This window comes from Aptenodytes forsteri, unplaced genomic scaffold (genome assembly GCF_000699145.1).
Source record: "Aptenodytes forsteri isolate BGI_AS27 unplaced genomic scaffold, ASM69914v1 Scaffold6, whole genome shotgun sequence".
NCBI lineage: Eukaryota > Metazoa > Chordata > Aves > Sphenisciformes > Spheniscidae > Aptenodytes > Aptenodytes forsteri.
This window is the reverse complement of record NW_008795709.1, coordinates 828,846-850,238: the sequence shown is the minus strand read 5'-3', so window position 1 is coordinate 850,238 and position 21,393 is coordinate 828,846. Positions and strand designations below refer to the sequence as shown.

The window sequence follows — 21,393 nt, the reverse complement described above, 5'->3', positions numbered from 1 at the left end:
TTAACATCCCTGCTGTAAACTACGGGAAAGGCTAAAGCAATTCTGGGCCAGCGCAACAGTAAGCATCAAATCGAAGTGCCTACGTTGCCACTTCACCTAACAGAGCTTCACTAAAGGTTGAAGTCTATCATGTTTTATAGCAACCGTGAGCACAAAGCAAGCCCTCCCTCAAGACTCATCTATCATGGCTAATGCCGGCACAGCTCCACTCACAAGAGGGAAGGCAGGAGGGCCAGTGTTGACAAGGCTTTTTCCTTTCAACCACCATGTCAGCCATAGAGTGAAGGTTGGTATCACATCCTGCAGGAATCCCCCCTGCCTGGGTACCCAATGGAGCAGCCCCAAAACCTTTCGTTGATATACAGTTTCTCCTGTCCCAACATAACCTACTGCTTCCCCTCTCATGTTCATGGAGACATTTTCACAGAGCTCCTGAGGACCACAGTGCAGTGGGAGCTCTACTGTATCAAAAGGGATGGCAGGAGAAGGAGTTGAGATGTATCACTCTTTCTCTCCCCTAGGTCAGACTTCAAAGCTGAGTAGAGGTAAAGCTGAAGCTAGATACTTGTAACAAGTGCTGTATGCCACTGCAAGAGAGGTTGCCAAGACAGATTAAAAAATTTCTCAGTGGTAGAGTGACTTTTTCCCCCAAGAAATTATTGGAATGAGAATCAGAAGAACTAAGCAGAGTTTGCAAGCCTTGTAAGAAACAGGGTAAACAGATGAGAAGTCAAAAAATTATTCCTTTTCTGACTGTGCATCTCTATGTGACCATGAAGTCAAGCACTGACTGGGGGGAGGGGGGGGAGGGCAGGTAGCAGAACGTAAATTCCTGTTCCTGAACACCACATTCTTGCTCAGGGAAAATAGGGATGATAGCGTTTAATGCTTTTAAATTGGACATAGACACCAATAGGACATTTTCCTTATAGATCCATAGGCCTGAAGAGAGCATCTTTGCACTGCTGACACTTACTGGTTTTGGGAACCTCTGTCTGGTCATTTGATTCTGCAGAGAGAAGCCCCATTCCATGACAGCATCCCAAAACAGTGAAAGCAATCAAAAAATCCTTATCACACATACCTACAAACATAATATAGCATTCCAAATTAAATATATTATTATATTTGAAAGACACTGCAATCTCAACATGTCTGAGGTATTGTTATGAGCACCTCCTTACTTGCAATCACTAAGATCTCCATTAAAGCAAGGTAAACAGCCTAAGAGTAAAACATGTTGCTGGAGCCAACAACAAGGCTTTTTGTGGTGGTTTGGTTTTTTTTTCTTTGTTTTGCTCGGTTGTGGGGTTTTTGTGGGGTTGGGGGTGTGTGTGTGTGTGTTTGGTTTTGGTGTGGGTTTTTTGGAAAGGAACAAATGGAGGGAGGGACTAGATGAAGAATGAGAGACAGGGACAACATTTTTAAGCTACATTTGACAGCAGATAATGGGAAACAGAAAGGTTTGAATGTGATTAGCTTCTGGTACAAGGAAATTGCCACCACAGCAAAAATAGCAAATTGATTGAAAAACAGGCTGAATTTTTCAATTAAGAAACAGTACCAGGCATGCTGGCCACAGCTGACCAGAAAGGGCTGCATTTCAATGGACACGAATGTTTTCCCCCTCCTTTCAAATGAACGCAAAGCCATCTTACGGGGGTTTTGTTTTGGATGAGGAAACCTAGATACATTATTATTTTTTTATTTTTTGCATTGCTGTGGTATCTAGGAGACCTAATTAAAGATCGGGAGACCACAGTGCAAGGAGCTGTACAAACACAGATCAAAAGTCCACTCTAACCTCCGGTAGCACTGTCATTCCTGAATGGCCTGGGCAGTCTGCGAAGACCAAGCTTAAATTGCTGCCTGGCACAAGACAGAAAAGCATACCAACAGCGAGGGCAGACCTGACACTGGAGGAACGGATGCCGGGGAGAGCATGGAGACAGGCACGTACAGACATGGCACCAGTGCTGCCACCTCGTGCTAAAATGTGAAATAGCAGAGAGGAAAAAAATGGCAATGTGATACCACATCCATAGCATCAGAGATGAAAGCCACCAGAAAAACAAATTATTTACCTGGGCTCTGCATATTACAACAGTTACTCCAATCCCCTTTCAACTGCAAAAGCTTTCTCTAGGTTGATGGAGTTCTCACATGGAAACAACATAACCCCTGCTCAAGTTTTTAAACAATTAAAAAAAAAAAGCTGCCCAAAAAACCCCTGAGCAAGCACCATTTGCTGTCACCAGCAGTCACACTGACTGCTCTGCTCTACTTTCACGTTGGATCTCTCACTCTCCTTGGACCGGTCTCAGCTCTTTGGGCTATACCCTCTTTAGTGCCAGGACTGTTCTTGCTCTACGCTTGTGCTGTGTGTCGCACAGTGTGATCTCATTTGGCCACCTTTAATCACCATGCCATCCTGCATTTGTTATGTATGTAATTAACAGGACATTCCACCTGTAAATGGAGCACTCTGGCTCCTCGCAGCATGCTTGGGAGAGAAATCCTCCTTTGGTCCAAAGGGAGATGACATGCTCTCCACAGAAGGGGTGTCTGCTGAGAAATTCTCAAAGTCCTCCTCCTCTTCTGCAGGAGAGACAGGGTCAGGAGTATCCAACTTCTGCTCCTCCAAGCTTGTACTGTTTGGATCCAGCTCCTTAATAATTTTGTCATACTGTGCAATGAAATCCTCACCATCTGTGCTCAGCAGTCTTACACTTAAGTTACGATCTGCCTCCTGAGGAGAAAGCTTCAACTCTAAGTCTGGCTGTGGATCAATCTCAATCATTTTCTGGTTTATTTGTTCTTTCATTACACTTTGAGTCAAGCTGGAATTTCTCTTACTGTGCTCATCCAAGTCCATTTCCAGCTGGCTCTTTGCAAGAGGCCCATTGACTACAGTCTGGCTTTGGACCTCATGTTCTCTGGCTACATTTAAAGTTTTCTCCTTGGAGTTGTCATCTTCTTGAGTATCCTTCTGGGCACATAACCTGTAAACCATAACATCATCCTGAAAGTCTGATTCCTCTATGTAAGATCCTTTGATGAGCATGATGGCATTTTTTTTCATTTCTTGAATGTGTTTTGGTGGCTCTGCAGGTGGCTGCATCTCTGTGCTTCCCAGTTCATCATACGGTTGCGGTGAGCTCACATTCGAACCAGGAGAAATCCCTGTGTCATAGCTATCATCCCATTCTAGCTCCAACTGCATCTTCTCACCGAATGGAGTTACTTGAGAGGAGCTACACATGCTAGGTGTCCTTTGCTGGAGCCGAAACATGGGGTGTTCCACATCTGTACTGTTCTCCTCAGCAAGCGTTTGGATAAAGGTGTCTGGATCAGGGTTTACTCCATCATACAAGGCAGACCAAACCTTACAATCTTTCAGACACTGGAGGATGGCTTCTTGAGCTTCCCCCAAGTACTGCAAGTAGCTGATGTCCACAGCTCTTCCATATTCCACAATGCAAGCAGATTCAGAACAGCGTCTACCAGAATCTGAAAGTAAAGAAGATTACTCATACCGTAACATAATAAAACAACCCAAAAGTTGTTTGGCAAGGCAGCCACTAAGACATGGCAGGTAGAGTCTTTAGTCCCAACCATCCAATAAGGCAGGAAGATCAAAGCACAAAGATTAAGAGATTTGCTCATAAACATACATGACTTGCTCCTAGTGCCAAGACAGAGCTGTAACTCAAGATTTCCGAGAGACCAGCCTGCATTCAAACCTCAAAACAACAGCGACCACTCTGAAGCAGCAAGAGTTGCAGTCATGTATTACATACATTACTTTCACGAATGCATATTCCAGTCAGATAGCTGTTAAAATAAGGTTTCAATAGACCTGGACACATGGAAGGAATTAAATAAGCTTTCCAGTCCAGGCTTGCCCAGTTTATTTTTGCCTACCACATTTCCTCCTCCTCCCATCCTTCCCAACCTCCTCCCATGAGCTGCTACCAAATCAAACTCAGTTCACGATCTGGTCTTCCCCTGAGCACCAATTACCTTTAGTTTGTGCTGCTTTTGTCCATAGAATATAATCTTTTCCTTGGCTTTCAAGTGCCAAGGTGATCCCAGTGGAGCAGCAGATTGGTGTCAGGGCAAGCAGTTTTGAAGCAGATACAGAGTAACAGTCTCTCTCTTTCACAGCCCACCTCTGGCTCAACATCATGTGGTTACATGGGATCAGATACCTGGAACAGCAGCGTCTAGCATTACTTCATCATCCTTTCATGTTAGAGAAAGCAACAACATACAAAATTCCCTTCCCACCTTCCTGCCCTCTCCAAATTAAAATAAACAGTAATAATAATCTTGACAGTGATCCATATTCTAAACCTCTCAAGAGCATGAAACCCTGACTCTTGATATTGTGAAGCTACAGTTTGATGAGGAACTGTCAAGACAAGTAGAGATAGGAGATCAGTTGCATCAGAACGGGGAAGTGAACGATCCTTTGCAGGTCAGAGCAAACTTGCTGTAAGAAGGGATGGAGGAAGCGTGAGATGGGCAGATGCCAAAGGCTGGCAGGGTGGTTTGGTCCCACTATGACTGAGTTCTGTCTCAGAATCCTTAATTTATTCGTTTTCCTGGGAAATCCAGAGAGAGACAGTTTACGTGTACCAGGCAAGCAGACAGCAAAAAGGAGGGAAGGGTCATCAAGGTGTTTTACTGCACCAGATCAAGACTGAGCTCTCAGGCAGAGGAAGGAATAAGCTACGGGGAGTACAAGGAATAGAGGAAGCACAGCCTTCTTTAGAGCACTTTATTAAAAGCCTCAGTGTTAACTGGACTGATGTTTTGCCATTTAAAATGCAAACAAATTCTAAAGGATTCCCTAAATAAACAAAAAGAAGATTAAATACAGCAGTCTACCGCTGTTAGAGTGGCAACATACTTGAGTTCACAGAGGTCCTAACAGCATTCCCAGACACAACACTCAGGGCTATAGCGAATTTCACCTTAATGCCTGTGGGTGGAGGGACAGACAGTATCTGAAATGTTCATGTGATCTACGGTGCTAAAAGCCCAATTTAGTTACACCAATATTTCCAAATAAATAATCAATTCTCATCTAATACACACACCGAAATTGAAAGTGAGTATTCTGAAGCAATGCATAGAACCACCAGTTAAAAGCAAAAATAATCAATGCATTTAGTACACTATGTAACAATCTACCTCAACAGTTCAGGAACCTGCAGTATTCTCGGTGAGAGAGGAATCAAAAAGGTAGAAAACAACAAGAAAGAAGGTGGAAGCTGCGAACAAGTATATAGCTCTGTATCACAGTGTATAATACACTAGAGAAAACATGCAGGAGAGAAGAATTATACATTTAGAAGCAGGGAATAAGCAGTTTGGAGGTGATAAATATATTCTTAGCTTCTCTTCTCTCACTTTTATAGAAATAAATCACAAGAAAAATCTCTCGCTCCTGAAGATCACAGGATGTAAATCACACTTCTTCAGGTCTGGTAGACTTCTGTCAGGATCATAAATATTCTTATCTCTGCAGTTGCTTTGATTTCTGCTCTCTTGGAGAACTCTCATCCAGCTCTGCATCCATATGCAGAGACTGTATGTCCCAGAATTAGGATGAAGAGTGGAAAAAGGAGTTTGGGCTTTACCTTAAAACTAGCTGTAACATCACATCTTCACAATGCAAGCCAATGAGCGTTCTGAACAATGCCAAGGAGACCACACAGAGCTGGAAAATGATAAATGTTGTCAGTTTTTCATCTGGAAATTGTACCTTTCCAATCTTCCCTGCATACTACATTACAAAATGGCTCTGCCAGAACATCATGCTTTGTAAGACACTGTTAGTATGATATTTCATTTTGTCAGCACCCCTATGGGATTTCTTTTAAAGTTGTCTAGAGCTATACACATAACATTTTACATTTTAACAAAATACAATCCAGAATTTTCCTTCAAATAAGCTACTAAAAAAAAGCAGTAATTTACCAGTCTTTAATATTATTCAAATTTATTAATTTAACTCAGCATGAAGTGAACCCTGTAACTTCCAAGATAGTGTGTTAGTTTTTACCTCTGACATAGAATTTGAACTAACTAAAGATCTTTTCTGAAAGAAAAGTTATAAACCACCTCAAGTTTCTGTTGTTTTAAGTATAAGGAATGGTTAGTGTTCTACACATTAAGAAGCTGAATGCTTCTATACATATAGCTTAATGTACTGACATAGACCAGGACTAAACAAGTCAGTTTTATCGGAATCTACTCCATATGGAGTCTTCACAATCCCTCCACTACAGGTCACTTGAACGGCTGGGAACCATAGCAAGGCATGAAGATCCTTTCGGTGAGACCAGGAGAAAGGAAAGAAAAATGGGATTCCTCATTGGAACTGCATGCTTGCCTTTTTGGCAAAGGTCTGATCAAATATACCCATAACTAGGTATTTCAGTAGTCACACTCAGCAGAGAAAAAAATTATACCCATTCTGTGATAGGCATCCCACTTTCACACTGGCTTTAGACTTATGACACTTATGACTAGAAACATGGACTTCTACAGGCTTTTTTTGGTCACTAATTAGACATACAATGCTTTCAAAGCTATCGTACAGTACATTTCTACCTGCCAGATGCTTGCTAGACCGCATAGTTATGTCCAACATGGTAGAAGCATGAGCTGTAAGCTTTTACTGGTTTTCACGGACCACAGCACCATCATCTCCCTGCCTCTTAATGCATATTTCCTTGGGCACATTCTCCTGCATTGCTCTCTCCTAGAAACAGTACCTCACAGCTGGCTTAGACTCCAGGACCAGGATGACTCCTGTGAGAATTATTTAGCATAAGTTGACCCTTTGTTAGAGTTTCAAGTTGGTGTTTAAATCTTGCCTCTCCCTATATTAATTATGTAAACTCAAATAATTAATATATGAAATTAATTGCACTTTTCAGTAGCTAACAAAAGAAACAGATCAGGACAAAATAAGAAAGAAGCTACAGATATTTCTCTACCTCATTTTTTCAGTCACTGAACATCCTTTGTAATTCATTCAGGATTAAATCCAGCACCCTTCCTGGGCATGGCTTCTCCTCCACACTATGGAATTTCCTCCTCTTTGCAGTCACTTCCCTTACTCCCACTGTTAAAATGCTCTATTCCAGCTCTGCAGCAGCATATTGCTATGTTCCTCTCGCCAGCCCATGCTTTCTCAAGAACGTCAACTTAAAGACTCTTTGTTTCACCCTTTCCAGTTCCCTCTTTCAGACAAGTGACTCAGCTCCCCTACAATATGATTGACTGCCCATGGTGACCAAGACCAGATGAACGCGTATATTTCTTGAAAAATATATATACATATATGTATTTTCCCTTACGTGGTAGCTATATCTGGGGAACAGTTAAACAGCAAAGTTTAAGAGAACCTCACTTGATAGCCTCTGAAAAGCAAAAGTTTCTTTGATTGCCTTCCCTAGTTTGGTCATTGAACTAGAACCCAGAGAAGAACAAGAGAAAGGGAAAAAGCAGAGAGAAGAGCACCGGGGAACACTCATGAGCTGGCTTGCAGTGAAGCAAAGTGGAGCTCAAACTTGTTGCCCTGCCACCACTGGCCACTGCTTGTGCTAGGAGCCAACAGGAAGGTGCTAGTTAGTCCAAGACCTCACGTCTACAGAAATAGATGGAGAAAGTAAAAGGGCAAGAGAAGAAGAAATAACCAGAACTGGAGTTCTTAGTAGGAATAGGAGTTGAAGAGCTTCACAACAAGCTTTTGGAAGAAGCCAGAGCCTTGCATGAAAGGTGTGTTTTAGCCAGGGGACAGAGGGAAATTCTTATTTCCTCTGTGAAATTTACTGAGAGCCAAGTCTAACTTTTCTTCATACTGTGAAAGTTCAAAAAAAACTGCTACTGCCTTAAATTTTCCTGTATTTAGAAAATTTCAGTTTATAGGGAAATATTTCTCATTTGTCTTTGCAACCATATTGCAAATCAGGAATCATCTGAATAAGTAAAGCTAGTCTATTTTTGTATTTTGTGAAAAGAAAAGATTTAATATATGCTCAGGAGACAAAGAGGATAGTATTTTTACAAGTCCCTTTGGCCACCTGTCTGTACATAAGTTTAACCCTGTGAATTATTAACAAGTATTTTCATCAATAATAACGTATGCAGCTTTTGTGCTACGGAAACACAGAAGGCTGCAGTTCTGGTTTTTGCACTCAGCCAAGCTATACTGCAGAAAACTCATTTAGCATCACAGAACCATTTTGGCTGAGGTCCTGAGTTGCTCAGGGCTGCAGAATTCTTTACAATTCCCATCTCGTTTGCCTATGGAACAGTAATTAATGATTAGCAGAGACAACAGCATTTGCATTTTTGTTGACAGAAGCTGTTTCAGTTTTCAGAGTGAATCCATCTTAGAGATGCAGTAACAGCAGCATATATCCGTATTTGCACGCACTCACATTTCAAAACAAGTTTCAGATGAAGCTACTGTCCCTAATACACAAATTTAATGCACATGCTGGTGTTCTGACTTCTCTTGTACCTGCACTAAAACAATATTCTTTATTTCATCCATGAAGCTGTGCATCACACATGATTCAGCCAAGACTGCCAGCCAAGCAAGGCTCAGAAGGGTAGTCCAGTGCAACAAGTAGTCATTTTCTCTGCCAGAAGATCCAACTGTTAGCAAAGGTAAGTCTACTATCTCTGTCAGCTAGCTCCCCAGCCACTGTGGTGCATTGTGCCTAGGCTGAGAAGGGGCTCACTGCAAATTTGAGATAAACCTTAATACACAGGGGAGTGAAGGCAAAGAAGAAGCAGCAGCAGTCTGATCACTTGAGCAAGAAAGCACCTTCTTTTAATCAAAGAAGAAAGCAGGCAACATCACAGTTAAGCAAACATTCTACAACAATACAGATTTGATTCCTGAGAAATATGTTGGCAATAGTGCAGTTCACAACTTGGATCAATTTGGAGACATCCTTATAGGGCTCCCATCATCTCCCACAAGGACTATTTGAAAATGCTTGTTGCTTGGCAAAACTCCAAAGATCAAAAATGCTCCTCACCATAAGTATATTTATAAGTCCCAGGGTAAGTTATCTATGGCAGCACTAATTCAGCAGTATCCAGAATAAAAATGCTTCCAAATTTACCTTCTAACAGAATCCAGACTTCCAGAAGCCCTCATCTCCCTCTATCCCATTTCCTGTATGTGTGAAACCACCTCACACATTTATCAACTTAAAAGGAGAAGACAGAGAGTAAGAAAGGCAAGAACAGAAAAGTACAGGTTGAAGCACTTACTAAACAGAAAATGGATGATTTGGATGTCAGAGTACGTGACTTCAAAGGAACATCAGAATCAGATCCAGTCTCTAACAGTGAAGGAAAGGTCCTTAAATCTCAAAGGCAAAACAGTACTCATATGGGTAAGTTATTTAACAGGTCTGCAGACTTCTCCTTCCAGGTCATATTACTGGATTTTTTTGTGGTGGTTTATTGGGAAATAAGGATAAAGTAGATGAGAGACATTAATGGATTCCTAACTGATGTTTCAGTTGCACAGTTAGGTTTGGGTGTATACAAGGCAGTGAGACAGAGCGTCTTCACTCTTCTTTTTTTTTTTTTTTTTTTTTTTTTTTCCCTTTCCCCCACCCCCCCCCAAAAAAAAAAAAAATTGAGGGGGTGGAGAACTCACACATTTGGGTGGGGGGAGAAAATTCCTAGTTAAACAGATACCCACTGAAAATATGGAATCTCTCATTTAAATATGTAACCTACATCCATGCTGAGTACCTGAACTTCCTTCCTGCTTGTCTTACCCGGAATGGTGTGTTGATTCGGCTAGTAAGTGTATCGAGGATATGCACATTCTCATGTCGGTGCAGCAAGATAAAACGGAGGAAAATCTTGAGGAGGGCTGGCTCTGAAACACTACGCAAAAAGAGATCCAGGTATGCAGTAGTAGTCATCACTTCTTCCACAGTCACCTACAAGCAAAAATAGTGTAAATGCAAACATACTGCACACACAAAATATCCATCCATCCTCTGCAACTGTATACCTGGCAAACAGTCTAAGCTCTCCACGCATAACACCGCCACAAAAACATTGAGGTCTTTGCTTTCAAACTTGCAAAGAGCATGCTTCTGAATGACTCACGAGCATTTTGAATCTATTTCTAACCCGTCTTGCTTCCCCAGGAAAAAAAACCCTCCCCCAAACTGACACCCCAAATCTCACACATACTGAAGTACAAAGAGCCAAATCATGCTAGAAGCTCCCCACCACCTTCTGCCTGTGTCAGCTCTTTTGCATCACACTTCTGTCATCCTTCAGAAGCATTTTCAGATGTTGTGGATACCTGCGTTGACCACTTTATTAAAAATAAATGACAGAGCACAATCAAAGCACAGTACAAACTAGGTTTGGTTCTAGAGCTTTAAAGAAAAAATCCCCATAGCTATCCAGAATTTTGCCACAATTTTCCTTCTTTTTATTTTCCCACAGCACAATTCCTCATCTCACTGAATTTTTAAAAGGAATATGTATATACATACATACACACACAAACCAAAACCCCAAATCTTCACTATTGACTATTTGTATGTCAAAATACAATTCAAATATCCATGTGACATTTGCATACCATAACCCACACTGCTCTGCTTATGGCAATCCTTTGGAGCTTATTTATTCACAGTATGCACTGGCAAAGCACAGAAAATTCCAAAGGCCACCTCTGCACCATGCACTGCTGTTGCAAAGTCAGCTTTTTGAAAATAGTTACCCAGGAACCTAATAAGCTTAAGTGCACAAAGATAAACCCTTAAATACAAGAATCTGCCTGTATGAAAGGAAGTATTAAACATCTTTTGTTTACCAAACTTAGCTGGATAAATGAAAAGACTGATTTTATTAAAAAAAAGAATCAGAGCTGTCACTTAAGAGCTAAGAGGATTTAGAAAATACTCAGAAGGGCAGCATTTACGTAACATGCTGTAAATATTAAAATCCCTGTTCCATTATGCTGCATGTTAGCCACGTACACAGTAAGGTCATGCTGCAAATGTTCTCTTTAAAGCATTTAAGATCACAAGCTGCTTCTGGCTGGTTACACAGAACATAGGAATGCTGTATGCAGCCTGCAGACCTTATGGAGAGGGGGCACCAATGAGGAGAGCAGAGAGAAGCTCTGAAGTTAAGGTCATTGATTCACTCGCATTCTGAGGCTTTATTCTAATACTCAGCTACACCATCCTTAGTACAGTGGGCTACTAGCTCATTTTGGCATTAGAAACAAAGCACCAGTGAAGTAGCAACAGTCGAATTTTTCACCAGGATGGGAAATAAGTTCACCTTCTTAGTTTATTGCAGTAAGGTTGGTCAAAATCAGCATTAAAATATAACAGTGAATGGAAAGGAATGAGGCACACTTTCACAGGATCTGCGAACTTTGTAAGGCTAAGTAAGCAATAGCTAGACGTATTTTCTAGATCTGTAGTTGTATGTTCAGTGCTACCAAAACCAGAAATGAGAATATAGTTCTTTCACAAAATAATATCTATTAACATATACTCCAACTCAGAATACAGTTTATTAATTCATTTCTCCTCCTTCCCCCACAAGCATCAATTTTAAAAAAAAAAAAAAAGTTACTATATTAAGCACCCCCAAAGTTACAAATTGCCAGAATTAGCACTGTGGCTACAGCCCTAACTCAACTTCTGTATTACTATAAACGTGATAAAACAAACGTTCTTATGCACATACGCACACTTTTCTGTAGGACTACTGCCACATTTCAACCACCAAAAAGCCTGCTCAGGAAATGAGCCAGGGTTGTGCAACAAAGAAAATTGTTTCTGGTTGGAGCCAAAAAAGGGAGATCTTTTTTTTTTTTTTTTTTTTTTTCAATAGCCAAAAGGTGTTGGGACTTGTGGGGTAAAAAAGAATGGCTTTCTGATGAAAGCTGTTGACTGTTGCCCTGAGAACTGGCTTTTTTGTTTTGTTTTTTTATAGCAGCAAACTGTAAAAAGCAAAGCCCAAGAAATCCATCATGTGACATCATTATGATAGCATACAGTTCATCAAAGAGTTTAAACCCTCTGCCAAGGAAAGGCCAGACAGAAGTAATACATCGTAATGTCTCTGTGCCACTTCTCCTTCATCCTTTATGGGGAAAAGGAAGCACGTTCTTGGCCTGTGGGTTTCACAGATGTTCGCTGACAGCAGAGGAATGGGCCTATGTATATGTATAAAATCCCGAAGCTGTAAATGAAAGCAAGAAAAGCCAGCAGATTCACAAGGGCAGTGACCTTTTTATGAAATGGATGCTCTTTGGACAACTCATCCTACATTTGTATCAGCGAGAGAAACCCATATGCTTTTCAGAGTGTGTATCATGAGCAAAACAAAAGAGCAGAGGAAAGCCAGCTAGAGACTACTTTAGACAAGAAATGTTCAATTCTGAGAGTATGTTCAGTGCTCCTAACAGCTTGGTAACTAGACAAAAAAGGAAATCATGTTTACCATAGCCAACACTTGACTGATACCACTAAACAGAGCTAGAAGCACCAACCAATGATTAATGAAACCCAAAGAATTCACAAAGGAGTTACTTATAACCTTGCTAAATCTTAATTGTTTGAACTGAGGTTTTCTGTGCAGGGTGCCACATTACACTTAATTTTTAGTTCTTCTCGAGAAAGAAGTTGCTGAATCTGCTTAACCATTTTCTGAGAAAGAGGGAAGAAGACTAAGTTTTGTCAAGATTTAAATGGACTTGTAAGAATCTCTTTTCATTTTTCAGTGAAAACACACTGCCTTATCCACAACACTCCCTCAAACTTTCGCAATAAATGAAGCTAGGATCTATTTCGCAGCTCACTGTGCAACACTCGAAGTAGACAAGTTAATGCTGTACAAGCGATTTTAATGCTATCGTGTTCTAGAAGTTCCAGTGCTCTCTCAGCGTGCCTTTGTGCACAACTTGTCCATACGAACCAGCAGAGAGACCGTCCTTCTGCTTCCTCACAAAAGCAAATAAAACAAAAATACTGCTTTTCGGCATTTGAAATGAAAGCCACATATGCAGCTTAGGAAAAAGATCAATTAATCTGGCAAGCAGACATCTGTGCTTTTACACTTATATTTTATTTTGCCACCCTGCATTCTGGGTTTGCTTCTCCCTTTTACCGTATCTGACAGTAAGTATAACTTCTGAATATTTGAGGCACCTAGAGAAGTATTCAAAAAGGCTAAGTTTAGCTCCATGAGGCTAATTTTCCTTTTACTCAATGGGATACATTACCCTGCTCTGAATGAGCCTCTAGAGATCTCACTTTTTTTGCAATTAACTAGAGGAGGACGTTGGAGAAATCAGTTACACTAGGCAAAATCCAGCCTGGGCAAAAATCCTTTTAACTCTGTAAACCTTTTCTACAGATCACATTACACATAATACATTGAGCGTCGAAAATGAGACTCATTCAATTTGTGCAGTTATTATTGAAGATCTCTGTTTTCTAAGATACCAAAGCCATGCTATTAAGCTTCATTCACAGTACCTGCTGCTTGTCTCTCCTTAAACTAATGTCTCGTGAGACAGATTTGAGGAAAGTAGGGAAATCTTTTCTAATAAATTCAAATCAGTACTTTGTTAAACAACGAAAGAACAAATGCTCCTAGAGAACAAAACATTTACTACCCGTGTCAAGCACGTCCACTACAGTCAAATCCTGAGGCAGCTTATAAAAACTTTATATCATTGTAAACATTGATTACAGTGTAATTTGTCCAAGTAAGCTTTTAGCTAGCCCTCAGAATTGAAGTGAATGTCTTTGAGAGAATGATAAAAAACAAGCCAAAACTTTCACACATCCACAAATCTGATATTTAATTTGAAAATTCTTCACCTCTGATAAATCAAGTATCAAGAAAAATATTATAACAAAGGGAGATGAATAAAATTAAGACATGGTAGTTTTCTAGAAAAGCCCTTTGCTAAGTGAGTAAATTTCAAGCTATGTTTTTATAAAGATATTTCACCAGTATTAAAATCCACCAGTGCCACAACAGCAAAAATAAAAACCCACCAGCAGCATCCCTTTCTACTAATAGTAAAGACTAGAGATATCTCTGCTCCTAAGATAAAACTGTAGGATTGAAAATGAAAAATGAGAAAAAATCCATATCCATTGCATTAATCAGACCAGTATTCTACCATTTCTATTTTCAGTATCCATAGTTGTAACAATTAAAATTTATTGGAATTTTTTTCAATATACATATAAATTTAAAGTGTCTATCTGAAGATATAATTTAAAACCTCATCCACATGTTTTTCTTTACAACAATCAGTTGTTACTGATATTTTTGAAGATGTAGTCTGCTACAAAAGGGACTACCTGAGATTCTTCATAGCCAGACAGATATTTGATTAGAGATTATTGAAAACAGAAAGCTGCTTTTAGCCTTGTAATACCCTTCTCTAATTACGCAATAATTTTTAGCAAATCTTTTCTCGCCTCCTCTGATGACTGATTAGATGGTGAGGCAGAACACTGTAAAGAGATCCAGCTTTTACAAGCCACTGTGCCAACTAATAGCAGAGAGCCAGAAATTACTGTCATTGCGAGTTCAGTTTAATATATTACACTCACTGTGTTAGACCAATTGCACTGATTTTTTATTACTGGCTATTTTCCCTTGGGATCCACACAATATATTTTCTAATTTACAGCTTCATGCCCTCTTACAGGAATATGGCTATCATGATTCCTCCTTTCCTTCATGTTTCCCTTCCTTACAAAGATTTCATATTGCCTATGAAAAGACCACGAACGTTATTAGAACTTATCCTCTAGATCCACGAGCAGTTTAAACATGAATAAGCCCACCTCACCGGTAAAAAATTCCAACCGTTCCCACTCTCTTCTCCTTTCTATTCATTTTCAGCTTCTTGCCCCCTGCTTATACTGGCAGAAGGCTTCATGCTTGGCTTCACTTCACCGCACAGTGAATTGGCTCAGGGAATTGATTCAGGTTAAAACTATCCAGAAAATAAAGGTGAGTTTTAACCTCAATCAGTTTCCCATATGAACAGTTGTCCTGGCAAAAGAGAGGGGGGACAAGCGGGATCAGGGACAGAGGAAGTTTGCACAATGGGGGAGCCAGAAAACCGGAACTGCTTCAGCTTCCCTCAGCTTACGTTTGTAAACTGGTTCAGTTTATACCAGCTTAAAATTCAACGCAGAGTTGAATATATATATATATTTGAATATATATATATATTTGCAGTGTTTGATGCAAAAAGTGACAGACACCTTTAACACGTACCCACTCTGTAGCCGGTAAAATTAAGTTTTGTAGCTATTGATGGGCTTCTCCAAAGCATGAGACTACTCAAAGTTTTCCAGTAACACTTGGTTTACACCTTTTTACAGCAGCTGTCCAAATGCTTTTCAGTAAGGTGAAAGATGGTATTATTTATAAATGGGAACTGACAGTCTTGTAGGATATTTATAAAGATGCTCTTTCTAATCTGTACAGTATAATTTACAGATCATTTCCCCCTAGCTGAGCTGTGTAATCATCAAGCAAGTATTATTGAATTAACACAGTAGCATACCATGTTAGACGTTTTCATTTAGATGGGTTAGTGCGCAATAGAATTGAGGTCCATTTGACAGAGCTTATTTGACAAGACCATGCCAGCGTTTCCACAGAGCAGTTCTGTTCACTTGGCCCACAGCAACATTTTACACTAAAAAGCTGGTACAATTTTCCATTATTCAGATTAAAACAAGCCTTCCAAGTAGAAAAATAATTATATCATCATTAGTAATTAAATGCCATGTAGTAAAGCAGTAAATGCTAGACATTAAAAATTTGCTTTTATCATATAATTTGTCAAATTTTTAGCACTATCTTAAATAAATTGAAATAACTCAAATTACATAAACACTCAAGATGTTCCTAATAGCTATCTTTGTCACTCAAATTCTCTGAATGCCAAATTAAAATTAAATCATATGCGCTTACAGTAAAAAGAGATGTGTATAACCAATCTGAGTTGTATCAAAGATAGCATAATATTTATATATACCACAGTTTGGCTCCTAATTATCTGGCACATGGTTTTGACTGCAAAATATGTCCATATTAAAGACCTCCTGAAAAGGAGTTCACTCAGATTTCTACAATAGTGCTGCAAGAATAAGGTCAATAAGCACTTTCTACTACCAAATATATAAGGACTAAAACAAGGCAATACAGCCTCTAGCAGAACCAGTAAAACAGACTTCGACAGGGTTATTCTGGATTCACTCTGGGATTTCAATTAGGTTTTAACTGAAGAGAAAATTAGTCGTATTTGATTACTTGGACCCTTGTACAATTTGGCCCCAGATGACCTTTTATTTTTTTGATAGAGCTCCAAAATGTTAGTTTTGAAAGTGAAGCAAGAAGTAGCCAATGGAATATGTCACAGAAATCTAATGGTATGGCTCTGTGCCTGAGCAGAATTAGACCTTCTCACAAGTATTTTTCTCCTACGTACCAAAACCTAGGGAAAAACGTACGGAGCTGCGTAATTTCAAGTTGTAAATGACATGCCATCAGAAAATACCAGTCTTAAATTAAGAACAGATTGTGCCAGATAGTCTTAATTTTCTTAAATCCCAGACACTTACACCAGAAAGAATAAAAGATGGTTTGGGGAAAAATTTAAATCATGGATTGTTACTACAGAAAGAAAACTACCAAATTAACCTTTTCTTTAGCTCTGTATCTTTACGGACAAGATATTTTGTTCCTTCTGTTTTTAACTGAATTTGTACAGAAATAAGGAATTTGTGACCTTGCATAAAGACAACCCCCCCCGAACAATGTCATTGAATCACTTTTTTCGATGTCTCAAGAAACTCAGATGTCAGAAGTAAGGGAGGTAACTTTTGTAAAAAGTACAATAAAATCCAGACAACCAAAGGTCAAGACAGGGCTATCCAGCACAGCCAGTTAATGTGTATCCCTAGCTACATAATACAAGTCTGGGCTCTGTCTACCCATTCCGCAATATGCAGCTTCTGAGATGGGAACATATTTGTCAATCGCTCATTACACGTGTAGGTGGGATAACCCACACAAAGTGACAAGACTAGTACAGACAAGGTATAAATTAGGCTACAAGAACATGCTATATTTAGGATACGTATCTGAGAAATGAAGGTAGGGAGTCATAAACTTGAGAATGTTTGGGTTATTTAAGCGCATTGCAGTTAATCTGCTACGTAAATAACCTTCACAGAGCTCACTGTGAAAAACAGGTTATTTCAAGCTAGCTAGCTAGCCCAATCAATTTGAAACTTCCTTAACTGGAAAAAACTGAACTAGTGAATTCTTTTTTTCAACTCCATACTAGCTTCCTGAGATAAAGCCATAAAAATCACACCAAGCAAAATATGTTGGTCTCCCCACCCCCTGACTTTTTAATAGAAACACATCTCTATCCTCAACACTCTTGTACTGTTTCATTCACACAGTGAACTGTGTACATAGTAAGTATGTAGAAGGAGACAATCTGCAAAAATTAAAAAAAGGCAGAGCTTACTACAGAGTTCCATAAACGTTACAGACATTTCAAGATCACACATATACGTATCTCAAAGCTTTGGACCACGTACTGAAATTCTGAACTACTTTTACTGAAATCTACTTACTGAAATTCTGATGCTACTTTTAGTAAAAGTCTGGCTTGATAGTCCGATGTCTTAAGTTGGGAGAAGAGAAGGAAGTCAAGGAAAGGAGACAGAAGGTCTGCATGGATGAACTAGGAGCTCCTAACACAACTGAAACATGAAAAGGAAGAAACGGAAGCAGGGACAGGTGACCCAGGAGGAATATGGAAAAACTGCCTGAGTGTGCAGGGAAAGGATTAGGAAAGCCAAAGCCCAGCTGGAGTTGAAGAAGGGCTTCAACAGCAAAAGGAAGACTATGAAAAATGTGTGCCCGCTGCTGAATGGGGAAGGGGACCTGGTGACAAAATACATAGAAAAAGCCACAGTACTTGATGCCTTCCTCACCTTGGTCTTTACTGGCAAGTAAAGACCATTACTTGGTAATTACCATTACTCGGTAATTACCATTACTCCCAAGTCCCTAAGATGAGAGGGGAAGTCTGGAGCAAGGAAGACTTACCCTTAGAGGAGGGAGATCAGGTTAGGGAACATTTAAACAAACTGGTAATGCATGAGTCCATGGGGCCTGATAAGTTGCATCCCTGACTGTCGAGGCCACTCTTGGTTTTTGAAAGGTTCTGGCTACCAGAAGAGGCTCCTGAGGACCAGAAGTAAGCACATGTCACTCCAGTCTTCAAGAAGGATGATCCAGGGAACTACAGGCCGGTCAGCCTCACATCGATCCCTGGGAAGGGGATGGAGAAAAACCTCCTGGAGGCCATGTCCAAACATATTAAGGAGAAGGTGGTGACTGGGAGTAGTCAGCATGGAAGTACAAAGGGGAAATCAAGCCTGACCAATCTGATAGCCTTCTACAATAAGATGACTGGCTCAGTGGATAAATGGAGAGCAGTTATTATTTATCTTGCAAGGCTTTCGACACTGTCTCTTGTACAAAATCCTCATAGACAAAATTATGAAGAACGCATAGTGAGACAGTGAGGTGGATCAAAAACTAGTTGAACTGCTGGGCTCAAAGGATTGTGATCAGCAATGCAAAGTCCAGCTAGAGGCCAGTGATGTGTGGTCTACACTGGGGCCAATACTGTTTAATATCTTCATTAATGACCTAGATGATGAGATGGAGTGCACCCTCATGCAAGTTTGTAGGTGTTACAAAACTGGGAGGAGTAGCTGATAGACTGGATGGCTGTGCTGCCGTTCAGAGGAATCTTGACAGTCTGAAGAAAGAGGCTGTCCTGGTTTTGGCTGGGATAGAGTTAATTTCCTTCCTAGTAGCTGGTACAGTGCTGTGGTTTGGATTTGAGATGAGAACAATGTTGATAACACACCGATGTTTTAGTTGTTGCTAAGCAGTGCTTACACTAGCCAAGGACTTTTCAGCTTCCCATGCTCTACCAACTGAGAAGGCTGGAGGTGCCCAAGAAGCTGGGTGGGGGCACAGCCAGGACAGCTGACCCAAACTGGCCAAAGGGACATTCCATACCATGTGACGTCGCGGTGAGCAATTGCATCGTGCATCACTTGCTTTGTATATTCTTTTATTATTATTGTTATTATTACTACTTTATTTTATTTAAATTATTAAACTGTTCTTATCTCAACCCACGAGTTTTCTCACTTTTACTCTTCCGATTCTCCCCCCCATCCCACCAGAGGGCGGGGGGGAGTGAGCGAGCAGCTGTGTGGTGCTCAGTTGCCTGCTGAAGTTAAACCACGACAGAGGCAAACAGGAACCTCATGAAGTTCGATAACAAATGCCAAGCCCTGCGCCTGGGGAACAATAACCTCAGGCACAAGTGGACACTGGGGATCGACTGGCTGGAAAGCAGCTTTGCAAGAAAGAACCTGCAGGTCATTGTGAATAAAAAATTGGCCATGAGCCAGCAATGAGCCCTTGGGACAAAGATGACCCACAGCCTCCTGGGCTACATTAAGAGCATTGCTAGCAGGTTGGTGGGGGGCATCCTTCCTCTTTACTCAGTACTGATAAGATGCATCTAGAGTGCTGGGCTCCCCAGTACAAGAGACGCACTGACACACTGGAGCAAGTCCAGCAAAGGCCCACAAAGATGATTATGGGATGGAAGCATCTATCATATGAGGAGAGGCTGAGAGAGCTGGGACTGTTCAACCTGGAGAAGAGAAGGCTCAGGCAGGATCTTATCCATGTGTGCAAACAGCTGTTGGGAAGAAGCAAAGAAGATGGAGCCAAACTCTTCTTAGTGGTGCACAGTGAAAGGACAAGAAGCAATGGGCCACAAACTGAAATCCAGGAAATTCCAACCGGATATCAGGAAAAAAAAAAAGCAAAGACCACACACTTTTCTACTGTACGGGTGGTCAAACACTGGAACAGTATTGCCCAGAGAGGGTGTGCCATCTCCAGCTTTGGAGATATTCAACATCCAATTGGACACGTCCCTGAGCAACCTGCTCTAGCTGACCCTGCTCTGAGCACGGGGGTTTGACAGGACGATCTCCAGAGGTGCCTGCCAGCCTCAGCCATTCTGTGATTCTGTGAAGAGACAGGAGGAAGGAAGAGACTGGCCAGCACCTACCATCTACAATGTAGGCTTAGCTTTAATCCAAAAGTGAGTAACCCTCCCTGTACTAGACATTTTGCTCATATCTGAATACATCAGTTGCAAAGGCAAACTGATGTTGTTGTTACTCCATGAGGGATTAAAAGCTAATAAAACTATTAGCTACACAATTTATCTAATAGTGCTTGTACAGCTGTTTGGCTTATTTTATTTTATATATTTGAATCAACTAAATTTGATTTGGTGATCAGACAGGAAGTAACATTAACATGATTTCTTTATGTTGCTGCTATTGTTTTAACCAGAAATCAAGTTCTAGCACATTGAGAACAGAAAAGATTGAAGACTTCTTTCCTAGATGTCTTCATACTTGACTGAAGCTGTCTTTGCAAAAACAATAAATCCAAGTCTGTGTCTTGCTGCAGAGCAAATTTTTCCTCAAAACATTACTTCTTGAAGAAAAACTAGAATATAGTACAGAGAGAACAGGTCTGAAGTAGTATGCCTACCCAATAATCATTCAAGAGCAGAGCCAGAAGCTCATCTCCCTTCCGATTTTTACGTTAAGGTAGAACCACGGGTGCCAGATTGAATATGGGATGTTAAGGCTTGAATGTCCCATGAGGTCTGGACTCCCTTCCTCCCTTCCATGTCTATCACCAAGAGTTATCAGAAGCAGCTGTTCCATACCAGTTAAATTCTAGAAATAAGATTTGCAGGAACACCACAGGAAGATGTACCAATAATTATCATCTCTTCTTACCACTCCTCCCTTTAACCTTCCACAGATGTCTTCCTAATCAGGTATTTATACTATGCTCCATTACTCATTGTATTTGAGCTCATAAGCCAGAACGAGTCAGAACAACCCGAACCGAATGATTGGCTAAAAACCAAAATCTTCAGCCACAAGTAGATTTTGTGATACCAAACCAAATTCATTGAGTTTAAAAGAAAAATCAAGATCCATTTAGTATTGTGTTCAATGAAAGAACTTCTGTTTCAAAAACCACCATGGTGGCTCTGGCCTTTCTCTCATTTTGGCCCTTCACAATTTTTTCTTAACCTAAAGGTTAATTACAACACTTAAGTCCCCAAATGGGTGATACAGTTTTCAAAGCCTACTCCTCAAATTAGCATTA

General features: G+C 40.4%; 1 protein-coding gene across 1 annotated transcript in view; it reads right to left on the bottom strand.

The window, feature by feature from the left end:
* The window catches only part of FAM160A1 (family with sequence similarity 160 member A1), a 97,027-nt gene that overhangs the window by 6,175 nt on the left and 69,459 nt on the right, over window positions 1-21,393 (bottom strand). The window contains exons 7-10 of the mRNA XM_019473153.1: window positions 9,828-9,995; window positions 5,649-5,728; window positions 4,024-4,211; window positions 2,470-3,510 (exon numbers count right to left, since the gene is read on the bottom strand). Coding sequence (XP_019328698.1) covers window positions 2,470-3,510; window positions 4,024-4,211; window positions 5,649-5,728; window positions 9,828-9,995 — 1,477 coding nt within the window. The remainder of the gene's footprint in view (window positions 1-2,469; window positions 3,511-4,023; window positions 4,212-5,648; window positions 5,729-9,827; window positions 9,996-21,393) is intronic.